At 44.7% G+C, this 17,378-nt stretch overlaps 1 protein-coding gene and 1 long non-coding RNA gene across 2 annotated transcripts in view; one reads left to right on the forward strand and one right to left on the reverse strand.

The window, feature by feature from the left end:
- LOC310673564 overlaps positions 1 to 17,378 on the reverse strand; it is a 349,698-nt gene that overhangs the window by 27,797 nt on the left and 304,523 nt on the right. The window lies entirely within an intron of this gene.
- LOC310673541 (kazal-type serine protease inhibitor domain-containing protein 1-like) lies at positions 3,981 to 14,126 on the forward strand. Its single transcript, XM_083432010.1, has 4 exons — positions 3,981 to 4,574; positions 12,726 to 12,886; positions 13,335 to 13,479; positions 13,976 to 14,126. The coding sequence occupies exons 1-4, from the start codon at positions 4,115 to 4,117 to the stop codon at positions 14,104 to 14,106; spliced, it is 897 nt and encodes a 298-aa protein (XP_083288136.1). The 5' UTR covers positions 3,981 to 4,114; the 3' UTR covers positions 14,107 to 14,126.

Below are 17,378 nucleotides of genomic sequence, written 5' to 3' on the forward strand. Positions count from 1 at the left end.
GCAGGAGGCCCCATTAGCTAAAGTGGTGCTTCAGGTTAAGAACAGTTTCAGGTTAAGTATGGACCTCCGGAATGAATTAAGCACTTAACCTGAGGTACCACTGTACCAAAACTAAAGTTAGGATGAGATATGCAGCTTCAATAACTGGCCACAGAGCCGGCCCACTGATGAGACTAGGGGAAGCACCCGCCTCAGGCAGCAAAAGACGAGGTGGCGGTGTCCTTCCTGCCCCACTGCCACCAGAATTTCCCCCCTCTCAAGAGGCAGGCCTGTTGTCTTTGTCCATGGAGTTTTCTTGGCAGGGATACTGGAGTGGCTTGCCGGTTCCTCCTCCAGGTGGATCACGTTTGGTCAAGACTCTCCACTATGACCTGTCCGTCTTGGGTGGCCCTGCGCGGCATAGCTCATAGCCTCTATGAGTTATTCAAGCCCCTTCAACACGGCAAGGCAGTGATCCGTGAAGGTCCGTATAGTTAAAGCTATGGTTTTCCCAGTAGTGATGTATGAAAGTGAGAGCTGGACCATAAAGAAGGCTGATCGCCGAAGAATTGATGCTTTTGAATTACGGTGCTGGAGGAGACTCTTGAGAGTCCCGTGGGCTGCAAGAAGATCAAACCTATCCATTCTGAAGGAAATCAGCCCTGAGTGCTCACTGGAAGGACAGATTCTGAAGTTGAAGCTCCAATACTTTGGCCACCTAATGAGAAGAGAAGACTCCCTGGAAAAGACCCTGATGTTGGGAAAGATGGAGGGCACAAGGAGAAGGGGACGACAGCGCACGAGATGGTTGGACAGTGTTCTCGAAGCTACTAACATGAGTTTGACCAAACTGTGGGAGGCAGTGGAAGACAGGAGTGCCTGGCATGCTCTGGTCCATGGGGTCACGGAGAGTCGGACACGACTAAACGACTAAACAACAACAACAAGAGGCAGGCATTCTAGCAGCAGTGGCGTAGCATGGGTTGTCAGCACCCGGGGCCGAGTAGAATGGTTATGTATTTTGTGTTTTTATATTGTGAAGTTATATTGTGAACCGCCTTGAGCCCTGTGGGTATAGGGCGGTATAGAAATATAATAATAATAATAATAATAATAATAATAATAATAATAATAATAATAGAAAGTGATGGGAAAGAGAAACTCCCTCTCTCTGCCAGAAACTACTGGAGAAGCACTGCCACAGGGTTGGTAACACTGGGCTTGATGAAAGCAGGATCTGACCAGACATCCCTTCCACACTGGTGTTGTTGTATTTCCCGTGTCTTCTGCACCATGTTCTCGATGCGTGTGTTATTTGCACTTTCCCCTAATACATGCTCTTCTCTCTTTTTTTAAACGTTGCTTGGAGGACTGCATTGCAAAACTCACATCAGCATGAATTTCAAAGGGCAGTTCGCGTACTCTTTCAGAAAGCACGAGTTTGACAGATTCAGCTTTCAGTACAAATGGAATAGAATTTCTTAACCATCCCTACCCGTAGCACCATCATCTGCAGTCAGGCATACAATTTGTTGTTGTTGTTTAGTCGTTCAGTCGTGTCCGACTCTTCGTGAACCCATGGACCAGAGCACGCCAGGCACTCCTGTCTTCCACTGCCACCCGCAGTTTGGTGAGGTTCATGTTTGTAGCTTCGAGAACACTGTCTAACCATCTCATCCTCTGTCGTCCCCTTCTCCTTGTGCCCTCCATCTTTCCCAGCATCAAGGTCTTTTCCAAGGAATCTTCTCTTCTCATGAGGTGGCCAAAGTATTGGAGCCTCAGCTTCACGATCTGTACTTCCAGTGAGCACTCAGGGCTGATTTCCTTAAGAATGGATGCGTTTGATCTTCTTGCAGTCCATGGGACTCTCAAGAGTCCCCTCCAGCACCATAATTCAAAAGCGTCAATTCTTCGGCGATCAGCCTTCTTTATGGTCCAGCTCTCACTTCCATACATCACTACTGGGAGTTTATCCAGAAAATGATGTGGAAAGCTGATACTGTCAACACCCCCTGAACAACAGAGATCAGGGCTCTCTCCTTTCTTTCCAGAATTTGTCGTAAGAAAGGTCAGCGTCCAATGTGCATGTTGCAAATTTGTGGCATTGCTGGGATTCTTTGCTCTGGTTCTAGGCCAGGGTTGTTGTTTTTTAATACACTCTGCCCAGGAAGACCATCCACACTTCAGCTCATAAAATGGTAATTGCTGAGCAGTCTTGGAAGCCGAAGAAAATTGTAAATGAGTAGTGAGGATAAGTGGGAGAAGAATCAGAAGTGATTGGATACCCATTAAACGTTCTCTGAGGAGCTGCTGTATTTTCAGGCAGCTTTTTCATGCCAATTTTACTTTGAAGATACATAAATTTTATAATTCTCATCATTAGTGCTATAAGCATGGTAAAGTATAAGTTAATTCTACAGTAATGTGATTATTAAAACCATTAGTCAAAGCCAAGGGATCCATAATTAACTTATTCTCCAGCATCAAGTAAATGATTCTACTGTGTGCTTTAAGGAAGCAATTGTTCACTGTTATGCAAAATACACCAGAGCTATTAGACTATAAAGCTCTGCAATCTTATAATTAAATTATAAATTTTACATATTTTAATAATCCATCCTATATATTTTAATTGTTTTCCACATAATATTAAAAAGAGAGAACTATAATTCTGTTCTTCCGCCTTCCAGACAAATGGAAACATTTCAAAAGTGTTCAACAACAATTGATATCTAACCGTTCAAACGGAGAGCTGTCAATCAACTAGAGGGGGGTTCTGTAATTGGCCCTGAGACAAAACTAGAGAGCTACGTGATCAACTCCTGATCTAGAGCAACAAAGGATCAATAAAGCGCTTCCAGGCTGCCAATATTTTGCACGAGGGATTGAAGTGCATACTAGCACTTTAGGTTTGTGCCCTGTTACCCTAACACAACAAATCCACTTTTTAAAAATAGGAAACAGACTTTTGCAGTGTGTACAATGAGCACTGCAAAAAAATAGGAAAAACATTGTAGATTGTGGAATGAAAGAATGAACAATTTACATGTTTTGTAAACAAATCAAGATGAATGCTCAACAAAGGGCTTGTCCACACTTTAATTGTAGGAAGCAAGTGTCTGAGAGGTTTTCCACTTACATTTTTTTTTCATTTGTTCCACTCCTTTCTCCAGGAAAACCCGCTCTTTACTGCTGAATCAGAGCAAACGTCAATCCATGGAATACCGTATTTTTCAGTGTATAAGACGATGCGTTTTGCTTAAAAAAATGGCAAAAAATTGAGTGTCGTCTTATACATGGATAGTGAATGGGGGGGGGGACATGCAATTAATGGCAGCAGCAAGCAAGAGATTGGCAGTGGTGATTGGGCGGGTGATTGGTGGCTGCAGCAAGACCTGCTGGCGATTGGCTGTGGCAATTGGCCAGGCGATTGGTAGCTGCGGCAAATTCCTGCAGCTGCTCCAAGCAGCAAATGTATACACTGAAGATTGGCTAAGATGATTATAAGGAAAATACAGTGGTAGTGAATGTCACTTGTATGATAAAATTTAAGGGAGGTGAAGAAAGGAGGAACGCTTTTATAAATACTTCCGATTTATTTTTGGTTATTGTGGAGCAACAGATTTGATCAAAACATGCCAGCGAGGGCAGAATTCTCCTTCTTTTTGGCTGACGTCATAGAAACATACAAGTGTTGTGCATATCCTTGTTTGGTTTCTATAACTTAACGTGTTTGCAATGCAGTTCCCCCTTTTGCTGGGGGATTGAGACATGGTTAAAGAAATGCACACAGCGACAATGTAAAAAACACATGTCAGGTTCACAAGTAAAGGAGAAGAGGGTTGTTGTTGTTTTTTTCCATGTGGGGTAGCAGTAGCTGCGTTCCAAAACTGTGCTAAAGAAACTTGACATTTACTCTTGACTGTTCTTGATATGGGGAAGCTGTGATCTGGGGCTAATTTCTCTTTTAAAGCCTCTAGCGTTTGTTCCAGATTCATATTCCAAACCGAAAAGTGGAATGTGACTGTGACATGCTTTCTTTTGCTCGCTCTCCTCCTCCTCCTCCTCCTCTTCTCCCCCTTTCTTCTGGCTTGCCTCCAAAAGGTCTTTGCTTCTTGCTGATTACATTCTCAAGATGAAACCCCTGGTGGCTATGGTTTTCCTGGTAGCCCTGATGCAAATTTCTCAGTCCTTCCCCGCCTGGTACCACAGAGGATGGCTGAGATTGCTGAGGGAAGGGGACAGCTGTGGAATATGCAACCTGGAACTCTGCCCTGTGCCTACAGCCTGCCAAGCAGGGACCGTGTTGGACTCATGCGGCTGCTGTCCCGAATGCGGGAATGTGGAGGGGCAGATCTGTGACTTGGACGAAGGCAGCCATTTTTACGGGCAATGCGGGGACAACCTGGAGTGCAATTTGGATGTCCCTGACATCAAGTCTGGAGAAATCCCCGAGCCACAATGTGTCTGCAAGCTGCAGGAGACTGTATGTGGACCTGAAGGGAAGACCTATGAGAACATCTGCCAGTTCCATGAGGCTTATGCAGGAAAGGGGATAAATGCGAGCATAAAGCACAAAGGACCATGCAAATCGGGTAAGGAAAGGCAAAGCAGAGTCTAAAGTACGTACCTGAGGGAAGCTGAGATTTACTAGTGGTGATATTTGGCAGCATAGTCTAGGGATGCAACAGAGGGGCTCGGAAATCACTCTTCTGGAGCAATTTGTTATCTTTTTGGAGTTTAGATGAGAAATCCTATGTGTGTTTATGTTAAAGTGAGTCCCACTGTGTTTGGTGGTGTTTACGTCCAGGTAAGGATATATGGGATTGCAGCCTGACAATGCAAGAAGTAAAACTTACAGTGGTGCCTCGCAAGACAAAATTAATTCGTTCTGCGAGTTTTTTCGTCTTGTGAATTTTTCGTCTTGCGAAGCACGGTTTCCCATAGGAAATGCATTGACGGTTTCCCATAGGAATGCATTGACGTTTTTAAGAAAAAGGCGCAAGACGTTTTCATCTTGCGAAGCAAGCCCATAGGGAAATTCGTCTTGCGAAGCAACTCAAAAAACAGTTTTGAGTTTTTCAGTGAGTTTTTCGTCTTGCGAGGCATTCATCTTGCGAGGTACCACTGTATTGACTTTATTGGGACTTACTCAATTGTAGATTTGGGTTCCCTAAGGACATAGGCACAAGTGTGATATTATGTGATCCTGGAATGAGAAAATATACTCCCCCTTGCATCCAGTTTCCCCCCTTATTGACATTTCATTAGATAAAGTTCCTCTTAAGGTAACAAACAGTAACAACGAGGAGCGCTGTTCAAAGTTTGTCTTCTGAGGCCACAAAACATTGGATGCAGAGTCCACTAAGCTTTTGTTAAAGCATGGGAACGTGCTCCGGAATTGCCAACGTATCCTGTGAGATTAACATTGTAGAATTCACATGGGAACTGACAACCTGTTGATCAGAGGGGAGTATGAAAATGTGAACACAAATTGCCTGCAGATTTGTGGGTGGGCCATAACAGAGTCATTTTACCACTATCCATGAATGAAAGGCAGGATTGAAGACTATAGGAATAGTCTTACTATAGGAATAGTAAAAGTATGGAAAAAGATGCTCTTTATTTAATAGCTAAAAAAAATCAACATAAAGCAGCTAGGTCCAATCTTAGTATATAAAGTTGAAATTAACAAGACAGCAACAATGATATGAAAGATCTAAATGGCCACTGTATGTCAAAGTAGGAAGGTTCAAGCTGAAACAATATATAATGTTTAAAGTCTCAGATCCCCCAAATCCCTTACAGTCTTATGCAGATTTAAATAAATTACATGCAAGGTCATGTTTCTCTTTATACTGAAGAACAAACCTTTGCATGCAGCTTCACTGCATGTGAAAAAGCCCAACGGAAAAGATAACCAAATGGAGAGATTAGTTCTTAGCCTCCTGGCAGCTTTATAGCCTGATGTGTAAATGATTCATTCTTCTGCAATTAGCATCATCGCTTTACAGGATTCCAAGAGATTTAGCACAGCCTTTGGAGTGAGGTCCAAATGGCACGCAGTTCCAAAACGGAGCCAAGACGAATTTATGTAAGATTTTCCCATATGTGATTTTCTGCATTCTTCAAAGCATGCCAGTGATCTATAGCAGTCGCATGTGACACTATGCGCACAGTGATAACTCCCAGGCACCCTGTTCATACAAAGGCACCCGGGCGTATTGACTGGCAATGTCAGTGAAATGTTTCGGCAAAGCTGGCATCGTCTGTGCCATTCTGCAAGCGCAGCGGTCTGAGCTCTCCATACGAAAAGCACAGGGATCTCAGGCCAGGCTAGAGGTGACATAAATTGTGCATGTAGAATGGTAGTATTGCACATGCAGCGAATTTTGACAGCAACTGGCAACGCTTCGTATAATTTTACAGGCTCTTGCTGGGTTGAGCTGATCTTCTCCTGTTCCTTGATCTGTGTCGGACAACGTTGTATGTATATCGGAAAGCGCTTTTAGGATTCCATGGGCCAATAAAACAGAGAAATGTAGGGATAATATCTGAAGTATGTACATGTGTGTGTTTGAGCGTGGGCATGCGCATGCACAGAGGAATGTCGTCAGTTTATGTAATGTGAGAGTTTCAAAGGGAAAATAGATGGATCCCTGCAGTGGCAGAACACTTGGGTGGAACGTCTGGGGTGGCGCACGTGCCCTGCACCCAGGGGTGGGTTCAGCCACCCATGGGGTGGGGTGAGCCTGGCCAGGACACTCTACGGGGCCTCTGAGGAGTCTGGCTGCCTCCTCCCACTCAGCTGCCCTACAGCTGAGGGAGAGGCGGAGGGGAGACAGTTTGGGGTAGCATGGAGCCTGCGGGTGCCCAAGCCACTGCGTCACTTTCAGGAGAGAATTTTGTCATAGAATCATAGAATCATAGAGTTGGAAGAGACCACAAGGGCCATCGAGTCCAACCCCCTGCCAAGCAGGAAACACCATCAGAGCACTCCTGACATATGGTTGTCAAGCCTCTGCTTAAAGACCTCCAAAGAAGGAGACTCCACCACACTCCTTGGCAGCAAATTCCACTGTTGAACAGCTCTTACTGTCAGGAAGTTCTTCCTAATGTTTAGGTGGAATCTTCTTTCTTGTAGTTTGGATCCATTGCTCCGTGTCCGCTTCTCTGGAGCAGCAGAAAACAACCTTTCTCCCTCCTCTATGTGACATCCTTTTATATATTTGAACATGGCTATCATATCACCCCTTAACCTCCTCTGTCACCCCCCCCCCTTAGTGGTGACACCCGGGGCGGACCGCCCCCTCCCTCCTCCCCTGGATCCCTGTCCTCGAGGAGCTTCCGATCTAAAATAAGGGATGGTCACATTCAACTAGTTTGCAATCTGTGAACCTGTGCACACAAATAATTAAGCAACATGCTCTCATAAGTATTCACATGTAACATTCAACGGGGACGTGGGTGGCGCTGTGGGTTAAACCACAGAGCCTAGGGCTTGCCGATCAGAAGGTTGGCATTTCGAATCCCCACGACAGGGTGAGCTCCCATTGCTCGGTCCCTGCTCCTGCCAACCTAGCAGTTCTAAAGCACGTCAAAGTGCAAGTAGATAAATAGGTACCGCTCCGGCGGGAAGGTAAACGGCGTTTCCGTGCACTGCTCTGGTTCGCCAGAAGCGGCTTAGTCCTGCTGGCCACATGACCCGGAAGCTGTACGCCGGCTCCTTCGGCCAATAAAGCGAGATGAGTGCCGCAACCCCAGAGTCGGTCACGACTGGACCTAATGGTCAGGGGTCCCTTTACCTTTACTGACATTCAACGAGCGTGGAGTTTGTGCGTCTGTGTGTGCAAATCAACAAGTGCACAGTCACACAATTACTTGTACTTGTGTTGTGTGTAATTTATGAACAAGTCCATAGGTAACAGACAGTAGGGGAAATGGGTTGTAGACGAGGGCAGCGGGCAATGAATGTATGAAAAAACCATCACCTGTAGTTAAAACAGTTACAGTTGGTAATTGGGACCAAAGTCTTCATGCTTCCCGTCTCTTCAATCTGTGCAAATATTAATACAGTGGTGCCTCGCAAGACGAAAAGAATCCGTTCTGTGAGTCTCTTCGTCTAGCGGTTTTTTCGTCTTGCGAAGCAACCCCATTAGCGGATTAGCGGATTAGCACTATTAGTGGCTATTAGCGGGACGCGGGTGGCGCTGTGGGTAAAAGCCTCTGCGCCTAGGGCTTGCCGATCGAAAGGTCGGCGGTTTGAATCCCCGCGGCGGGGTGCGCTCCCGTTGCTCGGTCCCAGCACCTGCCAACCTAGCAGTTCGAAAGCACTCTCGGGTGCAAGTAGATAAATAGGGACCGCTTACCAGCGGGAAGGTAAACGGTGTTCCGTGTGCGGCTCTGGCTCGCCAGAGCAGCGATGTCACGCTGGCCACGTGACCCGGAAGTGTCTCCGGACAGCGCTGGCCCCTGGCCTCTTGAGTGAGATGGGCGCACAACCCTAGAGTCTGTCAAGACTGGCCCGTACGGGCAGGGGTACCTTTACCTTTACTTTAGCGGCTATTAGGGGCTATTAAAGGCTTAAGGGATTAGCGGATTAGCTGCTAAAAGGCTATTAGCAGCTTAGTGCCTTAGAAAAAGGGGCTGGGGAGCGGGAAAAAATCGCAGGAACTCGCAAGACATCTTCGTCTTGCGAAGCAAGCCCATAGGAAATTCGTTCTGTGAAGCACCTCCAAAACGGAAAACCCTTTCGTCTAGCGGGTTTTCCGTCTTGCGAGGCATTCGTCTTGCGGGGCACCACTGTACAGTATCTGCAATAGGTCTTACTTCCTAGGGTCACTGCTGATTGATATGGCCTAGTTTGGAAGTAACCGACGTGGTACCTTCTAGGTGTTGTGGAATACAACTCCCATCATCCCTGAAGATTGGCCATGCAGCCTGGGCCTGATGGGAGTTGTAGTTCCAAACAACGGGCTACTCACTGCCTAACTTGAGTGAAAGGCAGGATATCAAATCCAAACTCTTCTTCTTCTTCTTCCACTTTGTGACAAAGCCTGTGTGTGTGCAGAGCTATACAGATGTGGACTCTCCCTCTTCTGATGTTTCTAGCCAATGCATGGACATCTGCGGGGGGGGGGGGCAGCAATGGATTCCCCCTCTTCCCTTTAATCGTGCAAACCTGCTTCATGCATCTAATGCAAGGAGAGGGCTATTGCTATTGAAGATTTTAAGAGGCAGTCAGTTTGACATTCCTAGAAGTCAGGTGACATAAGTGTTGTTCTGCTGTCCCCACTAGTGAGGAATTCCTGGGGCGGTGGTTCCGTGGCTTAGCCTCGATTTCCTCTGAAATGAGAGATCCATTGAGAGCACGGGTGGAAGCAAATGGCATGGCAGTTCAGCAAATATCACATCCGCTGCACCCACTTAAGATATCTAGAGACAGAGGCACCACTTCATCGCCCAGATGAAGAGAATAGCACTTTTAGCTCTTTCTCAAAAGTCAAACCTGTTCCCTACTTTGTTCTCAATTTGGGGGGATGTGCTTCTTCTTATTTGATGATGTGTTTAAGTGCATTCTCCCCTCTCAGCCAAGAAATTAGCAACCCAGTCAGATAGGTGGGGTAGTAACAGTAGTAGTTATTGTTGTTGTTGATGGTGATTATCCTATGCCCTCTTACTTGACAGAAACCCCATTCAAGAATCGGACTTCTGAGTAGAGAAATACAGGATTTCAACGACAGATATGCTTTTTCAATTCTGCATCTTCAAAAGCCCCAATCTTTATTACAGTGGTTGCTCATTTAATGTGTTCAAAGGAAGACATTAAATCCACTCCCTCTAGTGGCTGTATGTATATGTGTGTATATGACAGGGTCCCTTTACCTTTACGACATACTATTTACCGTATTTTTCACTCTATAAGATGCACCAGACCACAAGACGCACCTAGTTTTTGGAGGCGGAAAACAAGAAAAAAAAATCTCAGAAGCCAGAACAGCAAGAGGGATCGCTGCACAGTGAAAGCAGCAATCCCTCTTGCTGTTCTGGCTTCTGGGATAGCTGCGCAGCCTGCATTCGCTCCATAAGACGCACACACATTTCCCCTTACTCTTTTAGAAGGGAAAAAGTGAGTCTTATAGAGCAAAAAATACGGTATTTATTTATTTTTGAAAACACACAATTGAAAACCACATCGTCGTCCTTCAGACAAATGACAAAAATCCTACGTGGTCTAGTATTTCACAAATTTAATCTGAATGTGAAATGGAAAACTGCATTGTAATTACATTTTTAAAAGGTGCTCCCCCCCCCCCCGCGCAAAAAAGCATAATGACTTTAATAGCTTGATCAAAATGAAAGTTATAAAACAGAATTTAGTGCCCAAATGAACTGGCAGCAACTCACATGGTTCACAGTTATAACTGTCTTTCATGCTGGGTTCAAAATTAACAGCTACCATTCGGAATAAAAGAGGTGGTGGGGAAATCGAAGCATTCTTGTAAGCAGATGGGGTGTTCGGCTTCACTGTGTGCAACAGTGGTAACAAGAACACAAACAACGCTTAAAAATGCTTTTTTTAAATGCCAGTGTAGCAGTGGCTAGCTGCTGAGCTGCAATCCTGCACGCAGCAACCTGTTTTAACCTTGTGGAAGTCTATGGGATTTGAACTGCCTAAGTCTACTCAGGATTGCAGTCTTCTTGGCCACAGGTGGGAGGGAAAATTCCGGGTTCAGTACTTGGGAAAGTCACTCTCCCTCCTCAAGAGGTTATTGTGAGGGTGAAATGCTTTTAGGAATTGCTTAAAAAAGGACAATTATTTATTGCTCATTCCCCATGCTGTGGGAACTGCACTTGCTGCAGATTGGCTATAGTGCCCTGCTCAAGGTCTGTTTGTTAACATTAAAAAGCCCTGAACAGCTTGGGACCAGGTTACTTGAATGACTAAAGGTAAAGGGACCCCTGACCATTAGGTCCAGTCGTGACCGACTCTGGGGTTGAGGCGCTCATCTCGTTTTACTGGCCAAGGGAGCCGGCATACAGCTTCCGGGTCATGTGGCCAGCAAGGCTAAGCCACTTCTGGCGAACCAGAGCAGCGCACGGAAACACCGTTTACCTTCCCGCCAGAGCGGTACCTGTTTATCTACTTGCACTTTGAAGTGCTTTCGAACTGCTAGGTTGGTAGGAGCAGGGACCGAGCAACGGGAGCTCACCCTGTCACGGGAATTCGAACCACTGACCTTCTAATCGGCAAGTCCTTGGCTCTGTGGTTTAACCCACAGCGCCACCTGCATCCCTTGAATGACCGCTCCCCCCTATAACATCATCTGGGCAAATTATACTCCTGGCACCACACCCTTCATAATATCATAGGATGCGGTCCCCAGAAAATGGTCATATCCAGCTGTTGCCCGTGCATGGTGGAAGGGTTTTACTTGTGCCAAATATGAATCAGCAACCACCAGTTGCTTCAGACACCTTGAGATGACCAGATGTTTGCTGACCTATAAACTAGGACCCAGTCTGACATGTTTGAATCCTCTGGTTTTCTGTTTAATGCTTTTATGTGCTTTGTTATATTGGTGTTTGATTGGTTTTTGTACTTGTTTAAAGATTTTGTTGACATATTGCTTGTTTTTAGTCTTTACACCGTATATTTTTTGAAATATTAAGCAGTTTTCATTTAGCCATTCATAGGGAAAGTTATTTCTCCAACTCCTTTGGGATTAAAATCTGTTAGTGGCTAACACTTGCTCTTATTAGGCCTAATAGATCAGCAGTTTGACCCTGCCTTGGTTTAGCAGAAGTGCAAACATGATGCCATTCTCGGTTACCACAGTTCCATCCGTCACATGTGTACTCCTAATTCTCACTGTCAGAGATGACACAGTCTACAAACAACACGGCTGCAAACCCTGGTCTGAAAAAACAAAACAAAACACTGATACAATTCCCAAAACATTGTTGCTGTTTAGTCATTTAGTAGTGTCCGACTCTTCGTGACCCCATGGACCAGAGCACGCCAGGCACTCCTCTCTCCCACTGCCTACCGCAGTTTGGTCAAACTCATGTTAGTAGCTTCGAGAACACTGTCCAACCATCTTGTCCTCTGTTGTCCCCTTCTCCTTGTGCACTCCATCTTTCCCAACATCAGGGTCTTTTCCAGGGAGTCTTCTCTTCTCCTGAGGTGGACAAAGTATTGGAGCCTCAGCTTCAGGATCTGTCCTTCCAGTGAGCACTCAGGGCTGATTTCCCTCAGAATGGATAGGTTTGATCTTCTTGCAGTCCATGGGACTCCCAAGAATCTCCTCCAGCACCATAATTCAAAAGCGTCCCAAAACATGCACACAGGCAATTTTATGGCTGATGACACTTTCTCCCCTCCTTCCTTTCACTCTTGGGACATGCTCACATGGAGATTTATCTAACCCTTTATGAAAAACAGCAAAGCTTTGTGACTTCACTAATGAGTTGTCAGGAGTTGCCAACCTCTGGGGGCTATTGGGTGCATTGAGGGAGTGCTGTGGGTGCCAGTCACAAATTGGCTGCTGTAGGACAGTGGCGTAACACACAATGCTTGTCGTAACAAAACCTCTTTGAGTTGTTTGTTTGTTACAATCAAGCAGTGTATAAATTTTATGAAACAAGTAAATAAAATAAACAAATGAGTAGAATTAGTCTGTGTTGTGAAAGCTGTTTAATGTGACTCTTGAGCATGATGATCCTCTCACTCGTGTCTCTTCCAGCTCCTGTTATTTCTTTGCCACCTCGAGACACCCAGAATTTCACAGGGAATGACGTCATCTTCGGTTGTGAGGTATCTGCATATCCCATGCCGCACCTTGAGTGGAAGAAGAAAGGAAATAAGATGTTTCTGCCAGGAGATGATGCTCATATTTCAATACAGGTATACAGTTTAAAGTAGGTAAGGCGATATAATTACCTTTTCTTTGTGGTAAACTTAGCAGGAGACACAGACCTCTCCCTACAACAAAATGGTGGCTGAAGAAGACATCTAGAATTCCTTGCCTTTCAAGGCTGGGGAAAGACAACCGAGGATTGGTTTGGGAGCAGTGATTTTTAACTTGTTCATAAATGACTTGGAATTTGGGATGAGCAAATTGTTCAGGCTGGTTTTAAAAAAAGCAAACCAACAACTTGCTTGTCCTCCTGCCATGTTGAGGAACATTGCAAAAGTAGTTGCTCCATACATGACTGTAGAACATATATAACGTTGCAATCAAAATCTCAATGATGTATATTTCACTTACGTCAGTGGAGTATACATGGTGAAGATTTCATCCTATTTATTATCTGACCTTCATTTATTTCCTATTTGGCTTTCATTTTCTCAGGCAAGGGGGGGACCTCGGAAGTACAGTGTGTCTGGATGGTTACAAATTCAAGGGATCAAGAAATCAGATGAAGGTGTCTACATATGCCAAACAAAAAACAAATACGGGTTTGCCTATTCATCTGCAAGGCTGAAAGTTATTGATGGTAAATCACTGTATTGTTATTATTATTGGTCCTTTTTCCATAACAGGGGACTCAGGGTGGTTTACAGATAAAAATAAGAAAAACTAAAAACATAGAAAAAACCAATAATTAAGAAAAAAATTAACATTGATAGAAATGTATATCTATTAATAATATAAACAGCACGGCACCAGCCCTTTTATTAAAAACAATCAGTTCCCAAAAAGCCTGCTGGCGGAAGGACACAAAACGATCAAGCTTTTGGTGGTGCCTGATTCTGCTAATAGTAACCCAAATTGTTCATTTCAAACCAGTATGTTTTAGATAGGGAATCTATGTTTCAGTGGACATAATGGCTTTTTTAAATCAGTGTTTCCCAGTCCTGCTACCTGAACTGAACCTGCCCAGGAATGAAACTGGGCCCTCTTGCAGGCAAAAGAGGGCCCTATCCACCAACCTATGGCCACTCCCCAATCACAAGCTTAATTGTTAACACTGTATGTGCCTTTTTCTGCAGACTCATCATTAACTTTCCAGAATATTCCTGGCAGCTGGAGAACAAGCGATGGCACAGATTATGGAGACGATTTTGATTCTGCTGAAGATGAGGAAGAGGCAGAATATGAATCTGGAGACTATGAAAAATGAAGCAAGTTTGGATTGTGTAAGGGGTTGTTATGTGCTGATGCTTTCAAGTTCATCTGTTTTGCTTGTGTGAGTTCCACTGTCCTGAAACCTCATATTATCACAACAAAAATGTGTATCAAATTCTAGAAATTATCACAGTGCCTAGAAGTATACATACCATTTCAATCACACTTTTCTAATTTGAAGCCTCCGTTGTATTTATTATATTCAGAATCCTGCTCACTGAGAAAAACCATAGTGGCAAAAGATATAAACGTTGCACTTGCCAAGATCCCTCTACAATTCCTTGTGTGAGATATAGCTCTCTGTCATACAGCTGTAGGGCAGGATAGTCACATGAGGACTTCACAGTCACAGTAAGTTTTTGAAGACCAATGCTACCACATGATTGCTGTCCAGAGTGCAACAAGAGTGGGACAAAAATAACCTGGAACATTTGTGGGTTAAAAAGTTACAAGATTTCAGCAGGAAGTTACACTGATTGGAAGTGCAGTAGAGTGACCATCCCAAAACCTTTTCACTGCCCTGATCAGTGGTAGTTGCATATTACTGTATTTTTTGCTCTATAAGACTCAGTTTTTCCCTCCTAAAAAGTAAGGGGAAATGTGTGTGCATCTTATGGAGTGAATGCAGGCTGCGCAGCTATCCCAGAAGCCAGAACAGCAAGAGGGATTGCTGCTTTCACTGCACAGCGATCCTTCTTGCTGTTCTGGCTTCTGAGATTCAGAATAATTTTTTTCTTGTTTTCCTCCTCCAAAAACTAGGTGTGTCTTGTGGTCTGGTGCGTCTTATAGAGCGAAAAATACGGTACAGTGGTGCCTCGCAAGACGAAATTAATTCGTTCCGCGAGTTTTTTCGTCTTGCGAAGCACCACTGCATTTAAACACTAACAACGGCGGGGGGGGGGGGGAGAAGCAGGACAGCTGCTGCCGCCGTTACCTCAGACTGACCCACGCGTTGTGACCACCGCGCGACATGACTGCTGGAGGGCGGCGGGGCTCAGGAGCGCGACTCTGGCTGCAACGCTGGCTGCTGGCAGCAACAGCTCTCTGAGGGGAGCGCGCGAGGTGGGTGGGCAGCGGCGCGAGGCAGCTGGAAGGTGGGAGGGAGCCGGAGGAGCGGGGAAGCGAGCGTGCATGCGTGCAGTGACCGTCGCCATGACACGAGAGGCAGGGCCGTTTCATCTAGCGAAGAAAGCCCTTAGGAAAATCTGTCTTGCGAAGCACCTCAGAAAACGAAAAACCGTTTCGTCTAGCGAGTTTTTCGTCTTCCGAGGCATTCGTCTTGCGGGGTACCATTGTATTTAGTCCCCATGCAAAAGGGAAGAAAACCCTTTCCAAACCCGGTGGTACCAGCTGATTCAGAATTGCTGCCATTTTTATAAAGCAGTGACATGCTGCAAGGGTGAAAGGCAATAGTTTTCAAGCTTTTTTTCTGTCTTGGAGAAGCTGAAATATTCTGGGAATTCCCATTAGATGCTGAAGGCCTCTAAATTGGCATTGTTAAAACTAGAATACCACATCTTTGTGGCATGGAAGTTAATCAAGCAAAGTGGTCCCGTTACAGGTGAATTTTGCTATGGTTTCAACAAACAATTTTCCATGTCTGAAGCATTCGTGTTTCATCTATCACAGTATGGATTTATTTCAAGGTCAGCTTCACATAAATAATTCAATCTAACATTTTAGGGTAATCTGCAGCACAAAACGTTTGACAAACTACAGATTGCTTATTTGCAAATAAATGTATTTAAGTCTAAGGACAACAATTAAATATTCATAAGCACACAATATATAAGGCAATACTGGTAATAAGTTCCTCTTTTTATACTCCGTGGACATCTCAGATCCATTATAAGGGTAAACCTGCTTTGGTGGTGTGAAGTTTTAGCTCACAAGCCTTTTGAATGCTGGTAAGTAGGACCTGGTCATACTAAAGCAGGTGCCAAAATATCACAATTAGCACAATTAAATCCTCCTTTTACTTCCAAACGGCTCCAATTGTTCAGAGCCTATCTAGGAGCAAGAGAAATCACTAGTTTGCCAGTAGGTTGACTCAGGAATTTCACCCCTCCAGTTTATCTCAGAAGCTGGCTGCCAAACTCTAGTGCACTTTTCCCTTCCTTTCTTTCAGGATTAAAAGAGCACATTTGCTTCCTTGTTTTGGCATTGAATAAAACATGCCCTTTGGAGGCCTAGTTCTCACAGAAAGCACTAAAAAGAGGCAGGCGGGTAAAAACATTCACAAATGCACTTTCCCCAGCAGTTTTGCAAATCTCTCCAAAAAGTTATCCACATTTCTATGTTCCCATCTGATTCTAAAACTGAAAGTGTGAGTCTCTTGGGCAATTGTTGTTCAGTGCTTCCAGAGCAGCCCTCAGGCAAAGGCTCAAAGGTCTCAGTTTCAGCAAATCTCCTTCTCTCTAACCATGTTCGGCCATTTGTTAATTGTAGCCTGGAAAGGCCATGGGCCTGTCCGTTCTACATCTTCCTGCCTTGAGCCGTGAGATCTCAGGGAGATTGAATGGCCGTTTGCTTGGCTGCAGTTTCAGTCCGCCCCACAACCAGGATCACTGACTGTAGATACAATAAATGAGCTGTGATGGTTAAATCAGCGCCGGGGATGTCCAACTCCAGACTTCAGGTGGAAGAAAACTTTGGAGTGAATGTTCCTTCATGCAAAATAAATAAATAAAAATCAAATATATATGGGGGGGGGGGGCAGACCCTGCACAGAATCAACTAAATGTCAGGGAGAAGAATTCGAGTCTGGCTTCCTCCTACGGAGAGGTTGTGCCAATTTGACTATTAATGTTCTAAGCGCACCACTAATAGTTGCAAGAAAGACTGGTTAATATTGACTGAAAAAGGCTGATCTTAGTCATGCAGGGCACTGGGCCCATCAAAGACCTCATGACAGCCCCCATTACTGATTGTTTCGTTTTAATTTAAGTGTGTCACTTGCAGGACATGTGTGTTGCATACAGAAAGCTAAAGTTTCCGTTCCAACTGCCCCAGCTAAGGCACTAGGCTATCTCACACATATTCCATATTCTCCCAAACTGAACATTACTTAAGCCAGTGTGATGTTGCGGTTAGTCTAGGACCAGGAATCTGGAATTTTTCAGATACGCCTGTGCACATCCGCATGAATTTGAAATTCTGTCTGTGTTCGGCTACCCAGAGCTTAAATACATGACCTTCCACACACATGTATTTGGAGAGCTTCCCTAACTTGGCAGAAAGAGAAAAGACCTGAAATACAGGACAAAA

This window comes from Podarcis tiliguerta, assembly GCF_965153285.1.
Source record: "Podarcis tiliguerta genome assembly, chromosome: 3".
Lineage (NCBI taxonomy): Eukaryota > Metazoa > Chordata > Lepidosauria > Squamata > Lacertidae > Podarcis > Podarcis tiliguerta.